Here is a 10,246-nt window from a genome sequence, read left to right as displayed (position 1 = left end):
AAATACACATTGATATTCAAGTCATGCTTGATTCACAATACAGTTATGACTCCAGAGAGTAGCTCCAAGCAAATATACATCCCTATATATGTGCAGTCTCCCTTCCACTGGCCTAGGAAACAGCCATGTTTTCCCCATGGACGTGTGAGTCCATATCAGCATCTTGTTAGATGAGGACGTTTTGATGTTAACATAATGTAGTTAATAGATGTTAGATATTATGAATATAAGGCTGAAATTAATTCTGTTGTAAATATGCTGAAAGAAAAAGCTTGCTTAAATACAGAAACAGAGTTTAGTAATATGTGATCAGCAACCATACTAAATGACTGTGGCTTAAAAAAATAAGGAACTTGCTTATGAGTGTATTACACACACATCAAGAAAGCTGACGTGACAAGAATGTAATCTGCTTTCAATGGACAACAGGACATATTTTTCTAAGAAAGTTTAAAAAAAACAAGACGTGTTTATCCACAAGGCGTTTCCTTAAAAATATGCTTTTCTCCACTTATCAGCATTTGCACAAGAACAGATGTGTCAGCACTTGCATCATCAAGGCAGTATCTTTCCAAAACCAAGAGGGTGTGTGTTTAACTAAAAAATATATAAAGTCTGTATTAAATCCAGTTATGTTAGGGGTATGGTAGGGACACATTTTGTCCTGAGGTAAATGTTATATCTCTCACATCATCTGTACTATATGAGAAGTAAAGTGGACCATTTTCTGAAGCTGTAACAGAAGTACATGTGGTTTATTATAAAAGTTATTGGTTACTGCTCTTAAAGACAGGTGCTGCAAAGTATATTCTCTCATCAGTGTATATTCTGCAAGTTTCTGTATGCAACAGACTGTGAATGCAACTATAACCAGACTTTGATTCCAGCCAGCAAGACTGAGTGTCTTAAGAATACTTCAAATCCCACAGCAAGCAAGCAGTAAGAACCTCCATATAATTTTTCAATGGCAAGCTAGCCTGCATCTGAACCTACACTCTGCATTCAAACACAGGGGGAGTGATGGTAATCCCTGCAGAGGGTTACTTCAGTTAAATTGCAGTAACTAACATTTGTACATATGTGTAAATCCTAAACAGAAGTATTCCAGTTTATGCAGCTTGCAGTAGTAAAGTTTTTTAGATGTCTAAAATCCGGAGTGAGACTAGTTTAAGAAAGTCGCAGTGCCATAAATTCTCCAAGAAAAGGTGGATGTCCACTTGTACAGCAGTCTGCTGCCTGTTGTGCTTCACCAGCTTCTCAAGTGACTTTGAAAAATTTCCAGCCGTCTGCAACAACAGCCTGATCACCTGTTTTCTTGTTCACTGGTAAGACTTTTTTCTATGTCACATTTTTTAGTTTGGATGCTATTCGACAGTTTCAATATTAGATTAGACAGTATGGATATTTTCAGACATAATTCAAGCAAATGTAAAACATTGCAATGTTGGTATACACAGCACATTAGTAAATGTAAAACCTTATTAGGGCAGGTTGATAGTAAGGCATTATGCAAGTGTATTACAATATTTAACTGGTATCTCAAAGAAAACCATGTGGAATATGATAAATGTTTATTGTGTGCTTCAACAAAAACTGCATTTTGTGTATTATGTCATAAAAATGTATCACATGATGTTGCTAAAACAATAGACTGTGAAGACACAGATCTCTTCATTATAAAGAATTAACTAAGGGTAAAGTGTTACTATTATATTCAGATGTTGAACAGTTATGTCCTGTCACCACATGCGAGTCAAATCAGTTACTGATAGAACCCCTAGTACATTTTGTTACAAAGGAATGTAGTAAACTTCTAAGAGACAGACACAAGTTTAGACAAGTTATACATACATCTTTTCAAAAGTACATAGGAGTTTCAAATTCAGCAGAACAGCTTACTAAAAAATGTCAGAAAGACCATGCAATATTACAGAAGACTCTTAATCTATTTTCTTCATCTTATAACTGTTGTTTATCTGAACTGACAGAGACTGACTTCCTTCATACATTGGGAAAGAGTAGGAAACTACAGCTGATCTGTACAAAAGAGATATATTTTATATTATGTTTGTGTTTTGAAAATAAGCTTACATGGTAGGATGGTAGGATCTGACAAGTCATTCTCAAATGTTTAAAACTTCCATTCAGTTAAAGCAATGTATTTATCAGTACTACAGTAAAGTAGAGTGTATGACTGCCATTCTTAGCATAGTCAAAAGGTAAACAAAACTGTTCTAGTGTATAAAATTAAATAAAAATAGATAAGAGTAAAAAGTTAGTCACAAGACTGACATGATTGTATAAAGATATACAGATACAAGACAGACATGCATGTATGTTATTTTCATCTAGAGTACATTTGTTTACAATGCACAAAAGCAAAAGGCAGACAACAGCAAATATAAATAATGTAAGTATAAACATATGCTAATTAAGCTAATATCTATTTTGTTTTTTACAATTTTTTTTATAATTATATAGTAACACCAAACAGTTAAAGTTCTGAATTTTAAAAAGAAATAAAATCACAGATGGTATTAGTTAAACAGTCTTTGTAAAATTAATGGTAGGACAGTTAAATAGTTAAATAAATAAAATACTGAAATCCATTTAAGCTAATTGTAAAATAATGTCTGTTTATGTAGATAGTTATGCAAATCACAATCACATTAAAGGAAAAATGCCAAAAGAATTAACTATAGTTTACATAGTATGAAATGTGAGCTCAGACCTTCCTAGATTGAATGAATAGTTACAGGAAATGTTGGAAAGATAAGATAAACAACAAGACTGATTGCCAGACAAGTAGCTTGAGTTTTTCTAAAGCATCATTGTTATTAAAATATAATTGTTAAAATGTTTACAGGCAACACTATTTGGTAATTATAATAAAGTCACAATTGTACATAGATGTCACTGATAATCTGTTTGCAAGTAAATGTTGCATCAAGTACAGCCAATAAATGAGCTACAGTATACATACAGTTCAAATCAATTGTGCAGCAGGGGGTAAATGCCTACTAGTGGTAGTAAACAGCAAACGCTTTATAAAAAATTATCAAATCAAACAGAGGTCTATAGTTTGGTAACCTAATAAAATAAATGTATAACCAAATTGTTGGGCTGACATACATTCTATTCTCACAGTATAAAGCAGATAAACAGTGCTGCAGTACTACAGGGGGAGGGGTACTTTCTCAGTTTTAAACTGACTGTATAAGCAGTATTGCACAAGAGTCAGAAATAAATCTACAAGAAAAATAATATCTCATTCCTTCTTGACAATACTCTTTTAGGGGGAGGAAAAAACAGGTATTAGTGCATTAGAAATATTGGTAAACAGATTGAACCTGACAGAATAAGATATTTTAAACTGCAAAGTTATGTGATCAAAAAATACATATCAGTATAAAATGTTTTGAGTATGTTTAAAAACAGAGGGAATTGTTAGATATTATGAATATAAGGCTGAAATTAATTCTGTTGTAAATATGCTGAAAGAAAAAGCTTGCTTAAATATTTAGTAATATGTGATCAGCAACCATACTAAATGACTGTGGCTTAAAAAAATAAGGAACTTGCTTATGAGTGTATTACACACACATCAAGAAAGCTGACTTCTTACAGACGTGACAAGAATGCAATCTGCTTTCAATGGACAACAGGACATATTTTTCTAAGAAAGTTTAAAAAATCAAGAAATGTGGTTATCCACAAGGCGTTTCCTTAAAAATATGCTTTTCTCCACTTATCAGCATTTGCACAAGAACAGATGTGTCAGCATTTGCGTTATCAAGGCAGTATCTTTCCAAAACCAAGAGGGTGTGTGTTTAACTAAAAAATATATAAAGTCTGTATTAAATCCAGTTATGTTAGGGGTATGGTAGGGACACATTTTGTCCTGAGGTAAATGTTATATCTCTCACATCATCTGTACTATATGAGAAGTAAAGTGGAACATTTTCTGAAGCTGTAACAGAAGTACATGTGGTTTATTATAAAAGTTATTGGTTACTGCTCTTAAAGACAGGTGCTGCAAAGTATATTCTCTCATCAGTGTATATTCTGCAAGTTTCTGTATGCAACAGACTGTGAATGCAACTATAACCAGACTTTGATTCCAGCTAGCAAGACTGAGTGTCTTAAGAAGACTTCAAATCCCACAGCAAGCAAGCAGTAAGAACCTCCATATAATTTTTCAATAGACATCACAGTTGAGATCAGTACCATCTTGTACCATCAGTTGCTGTTTTCTCAAAATGTGTACCATACCAACCAACTCAAATATGGAAGAAGAGGTAAGGGATTGTGTTATGAGACGCTTCTAACTGTGTCAAGTGGTTTAAGACAAAAGGTCCAGAACTGGTTTCCAGGCAGTTAGTCTTTTTTGGCTACAGCAACATTCAGGAGTTAAAACCTCATCCCCACTGGTTTAAAAGAATTCTTCATATAACCCCCCCCCCTCAATGAAGCATATGTTGCAGGACAGGAGGGAAGACAGGGGTTAGGTCTCTGGATCTGAAATAACGAATGTCCTGCGCAAGACTTATCTCTTCCCACTAAGTCAGTCTCAGAACCAGTTTGTGTGAAACAACCTGTTGCCAAAGAGACAGAAATGCATATTCTGACTTTAAGGAAGTGCAGCAGAATGCCAGGGAGGAAAGTGGCAGAATGCCCTTTACATGCTCATTCTGAATTTGTTGCCCCCATCCCCTACAATGATTAATTAAATTAGTCCATATAGCCCAATGTGTGCCCGTAGGGCATCTGTTTGAGGCCGGTAATCCTCTTTGTGAAGTATTTCTGCGGCATTTCCAGTTGTTGTAGATGTCTTGTGAGGTACATATCAAAATGATGTATGCATTATCAAAATGATATATGCATTGTCTAAAACTAAGAATGCTGATTCCATGCATTGAGGCAGTATATCTGATTGCCAAGCAGAAATGCCAAATATGGCTTTGTTCAATCCTTTGTGAGACTGTTCAGCCTTAGCCTGACCATGTACCAGATGTTTGGGAACCTGAAATAGGACTATCATTAAATAAAGGCTGGGTCCTTTCATGTAGGTAAGTATGGAACCATAAGTTGCACTAGTACCATCTGTAAAGTCATGGATAAGTGTATCATAACTGAACTTAAAAACAGAAATTTTCAGTCCCTCAATCCAAATCATTTTGGCTTTGTTAAAGGTTGAACCTTTTTCTCTGTCTTCAACCTGGTGCTTTTGTTTTATAAGGTTACTGAAGCCAAGGAAATTGGCCACTCTTCCATTCTGGACCTGGTTAAATTCTTTCATACAGTCACTGATTCAGCTGTAATCAAAAAGCTCATCCATCTGTACATTAAACCCTATATTGCCCATGGTATAGCTCAGTGTCTCTCTGGTGAAACACAAACACCAAGGAATGCTGGTACGTCTTCCACATTAAGTAATATTACAGTGGTGTTCCACATGGCTCTGCCTTAGGGTCCCCTTTCTGGTTTCCACTTTTCTTACGTCAGTGACAGGTGATGTAAAATGGATATGGCTGAATGTTTGCTGGTAACTGGACTGGGCTCAGTCTTGATGTCAGGTCTTTAGTGATGCAGACAAATGCCCTTGCCCTACCTCTGTACTGGTGGGATGGCCTCATCTTATTATATCCTGCAAGAGAAATGCAAAAATGCAAAAAATATATAAATATATGTAATGTGCAGCCATTCATCTTATTTTTTTATTTCTTGTTTCTTAGGAAAATGCTTACAGTTTGCAACAATACATTAATCAAGAGTTTGCAAAACTGCATCAATTTCTCCATGAAAAGGAACAGAAACTCATTGAGCAAGTTAAGACAGAAGAAGAAAAAGCTCAGAATGAAATAGAAAAAAACCTTGACTGCATCAAAAGTGATGTTATATCCACCAACTTTACAGTGGTTGATGCCAACTTGGAGCTCAATAAATTAGTCATAGAGACTCAAGATGAAAAGGAAGAAAACAATTTATACATTAAAAATGATGTCATGGCCTTTCAGGAAACAGTACCGCATAACTCAGAAGTTGAAAAAGTAAGTATGTTTTCATTTTTGTTTTTATTAGAAAGTGGAATTTTTGCTTTGCTGCTGATGTGTCGAAATGTGTAGGGTAATTACTGATCTATCAGCATTCTAAATTATGTAACAGTCTGTGCTTAATTTTAAATTAATTTTATTTGCATTTTAAATTGTGTGTGTGGGCATGTCAAAAACATTGTACATAAAAATGCAGCTCTGATTTATGCAGACATATGATTGAAAGCAGTGTATGCTAGCAGTGACGCACGGTTTGATTTTCTTTGTATATTGCAGATTACTCATCAAAGATTTACTGAATATTAAAATTGAAATTTAAGATTTACTAAATGTTTCATACCAATTAGGCAGATCACACATTTATCTATTTATTTTTTGGTTGTTGACTAGGAAGATGTCCTTATTGCTGTTGCAGTACCTATAACGTGGGATCTCCTGCCAAGGATAACCCAAATGTCCAGCCAGTATACCAAAGCCTTTACATCCTCCTAATGTCGATTATCAGGCATGTGCTCTCTGTGCAGGTGTAGGGCATAAAGGTGACATAAGTATGCTTTGTACTCAGAACTTCTTTGCCTCCAGTCCAAATGTCACAGTTGAATGTCTGTCTGAATGCTCTTTGCTAAGCTGGTTCCTACCGAGCTGTTTAAGTGCCACGTTGTGGTTCCTTCTTTTTCTTCCTTTACTTGTGTATTTAAGGTTCGTGTCATCCAGGAGGGGGAAAATGTCAGTGTGGGAGGCAGTGTCCCCATGAAGACTGTCAAGAGAAGTGTTTATTCTGCCTGGGTGCATCACACAGTCATGCCCAATGTACCGTTTGTCAGGCTTTTGTTCCCAAAATGCTTCACAGCTGTCTGTCCTCTTTATATATTTATCTTGAGAAACAATCCCTCAAAATTCTGACCCATGGTACCGTGACTAAGTCCACCCACCCTGAGGTACAGCTGTATCTTAAAATGACCAAAACATCTCGGTCTGACTCTGCTGCTGTCCAGCCTCTGCTGGATGTTGTTATCAAGGTGAGTGAAGACCCCGAAGACCATTCGGTGCTGATCCAGTTTCCTCTGCCATGGCCCTTTTGGAGACCAGCATGGACCCCCCTTATCGCATGTCCTCTGAGGCAATGCAAGCATCAGATCATTTCTGAAGGGTCTAACAAATTCTCCAAGTTCTGGTTAGGGAAGAGGTCCCTGGTACCCTTACTGAGACTAGGCATGGCTCAGAATCTCCTAGGTTGGTCAAAGCTGATGTCCCACTAAAGAAGAAGCTGAAAACTAACCAGATTCCTTTCATTGCTAAGGATCCTCAGAAAGAGTGTCAGGATTTTACCCTGGGCTTGATTAATGCCCTAATGGCTTTAAGACCACCTCAGGGAGTATTGCTTTTCCTTCCAAAAGGACGAAAGAGTATGATTCTTCAGATTAGATGGATTCAGGGGATTAGCCCTTGGCCCACTCCTCACAAATGACCTCTTCTTTGGACTATGGTTCTGGAGAAGAAGATTCCTTGAGTCCTGACTTTTACAGATTCATTGGTAAGCACTGGGCTGGCTGCCATTGGGGACCATTTTAAACATAGCCAATTTCCCTTTTGGTACTCAGTTTGCCACAGTACTTTACCAAAGCAGATTATAAATGAAAAAGCGTACAACAAATTCAACAAATAAAATGAGCAAACAAAAAAAAAATCCTAATACGTGTTATAAATGCAATAAGGTAAAATATATTACTGTTTGTGGGTGAGAGTCATACATATGGTGCATACTATATAGGGGGTAGTACACCAGGATCAGCAGTTAAAACCATATGCATGCACATCTATAAAATGTGTACACTTTATACTGGTACAGAGTGTAAGAGAGTCATACATATGGTGCATACTATATAGGGGTAGTACACCAGGATCAACAATTAAAACCATATGCATGCACATCTATAAATGTGTACACTTTATACTGGTACAGAGTGTAACAGAGTCATACATATGGTGCATACTGTATGGGGTAGTACACCAGGATCAACAATTAAAACCATATGCATGCACATCTATAAATGTGTACACTTTATATTGGTACAGAGTGTAACAGAGTCATACATATGGTGCATACTATATAGGGGTAGTACACCAGGATCAGCAGTTAAAACCATATGCATGCACATCTATAAAATGTGTACACTTTATATTGGTACAGAGTGTAACAGAGTCATACATATGGTGCATACTATATAGGGGTAGTACACCAGGATCAGCAGTTAAAACCATATGCATGCACATTTACAAAATGTGTACACTTTATATTGGTACAGAGTGTAACAGTGTTGATGGTTCTACTGAAACAAGTGCTCTGATGAGCGTAATATTGAAACAGAAGTGTAAGGAAAAGAAGTATGCATAATTAGGCAGCAAGTACTATTGTACTACTGTAGGACTCTCTGGTACTATCTTCTTTTTTTAAATAAACATCTGTTTTTTTCAAAACAAAATCTTTATTAAATTATCACTTATCCCACAGGCAATCCTATATTTATTTAAATGAAAACAAACATATTGATATATTTTTAGTAGCAAACACAATACATCACTTATAATCTATCCAGTAATTTCCAGTCAAACATTACATAGTTCATTCAAATCCTGGCTTTTTAAAACCTAATTCCTCCTTCAAAACACTATTCTGCATAAGTTGGTCTAGCAATTTCCATTTTTTCTATGTAACTGACTCCTATCCTTTTCTAAAGGTCCCAGTTCCAGTTGTTTTGTCTCTGTTACTATATTCACTACTTCTAGTATAGTTGGTTTACTGACTCCTATCCTTTTCTAAAGGTCCCAGTTCCAGTTGTTTTGTCTCTGTTACTATATTCACTACTTCTAGTATAGTTGGTTTACTGACTCCTATCCTTTTCTAAAGGTCCCAGTTCCAGTTGTTTTGTCTCTGTTACTATATTCACTACTTCTAGTATAGTTGGTTTACTGACTCCTACCCTTTTCTAAAGGTCCCAGTTCCAGTTGTTTTGTCTCTGTTACTATATTCACTACTTCTAGTATAGTTGGTTTACTGACTCCTATCCTTTTCTAAAGGTCCCAGTTCCAGTTGTTTTGTCTCTGTTACTATATTCACTACTTCTAGTATAGTTGGTTTACTGACTCCTATCCTTTTCTAAAGGTCCCAGTTCCAGTTGTTTTGTCTCTGTTACTATATTCACTACTTCTAGTATAGTTGGTTTACTGACTCCTATCCTTTTCTAAAGGTCCCAGTTCCAGTTGTTTTGTCTCTGTTACTATATTCACTACTTCTAGTATAGTTGGTTTACTGACTCCTATCCTTTTCTAAAGGTCCCAGTTCCAGTTGTTTTATTTCTGTTACTATATTCACTACTTCTAGTATAGTTGGTTTACTGACTCCTATCCTTTTCTAAAGGTCCCAGTTCCAGTTGTTTTGTCTCTGTTACTATATTCACTACTTCTAGTATGGCTGGTTTAGACTTTGATTTCCATTTTCTAGTAACTGCTTTTTGGCAGCCACCATAATTAGACCCACAAGACCTTAATATGTCTAGGCAATTCTGATTCTGTTTCTGTGTTGTAGTTCAAAAAATTAATTTCCTTAGTTACACCTATTTGCTCATATTTCTAATATACCTGACAGCCTGGGAGGCCATGATTGACAGATCACAATGCTTTGCCAGAGATGGCCTTCATCTGCCTCCACTGTGCTACATGCATTTGACAAAGTCTTTTGCCTCTCCATAGTGCCTTTTTTAGGCAAAGTCATGATCACAAAATTACCAACATGAAAAATTCTTCTAAATGAAATTTAAAGGTCATGCTGCTAAATGCTAAGAGTCAGCATGAAACTGCACTCATTGCAAGCATTCCTTACCCTGGAGGATGGTGACATTTGTGCAGTCACTGAAACCTGGTTTAAAACTGTGGAAAGCACCCCAACCTTACCAGGTTACTCATCCTACCATACTTTCAGACCCCAAACAGAGGGCTACAAAGCCAGGGGAGGTGAAATTTCAATATTTATCAAAGACATACACACCACCAGGCTGGTCAAGTGGTATGACACACAGGAGACACTCCAAGTGCAGTTAACTATTGGAAAACCACCTATTCAAATCATAGCTTGCTACAGACCTCCAACCATGACCCAGGATGCCTACTGCACCTATCTGGACTTACCTGAATCC

The 10,246-nt window shown here is 36.4% G+C and overlaps 1 protein-coding gene across 1 annotated transcript in view; it reads left to right on the top strand.

The window, feature by feature from the left end:
• Positions 1–10,246, top strand: part of LOC122814409 (neurotrophin receptor-interacting factor 1-like) — an 85,081-nt gene that overhangs the window by 40,062 nt on the left and 34,773 nt on the right. Inside the window, exon 3 of the mRNA XM_044086991.1 lies at positions 5,736–6,050. Coding sequence (XP_043942926.1) covers positions 5,736–6,050 — 315 coding nt within the window. The remainder of the gene's footprint in view (positions 1–5,735; positions 6,051–10,246) is intronic.

This window comes from Protopterus annectens, chromosome 10.part0 (genome assembly GCF_019279795.1).
Source record: "Protopterus annectens isolate FY-2018-M chromosome 10.part0, PAN1.0, whole genome shotgun sequence".
Classification (NCBI taxonomy): domain Eukaryota; kingdom Metazoa; phylum Chordata; order Ceratodontiformes; family Protopteridae; genus Protopterus; species Protopterus annectens.
This window is presented reverse-complemented; position numbering and strand designations above follow the sequence as displayed.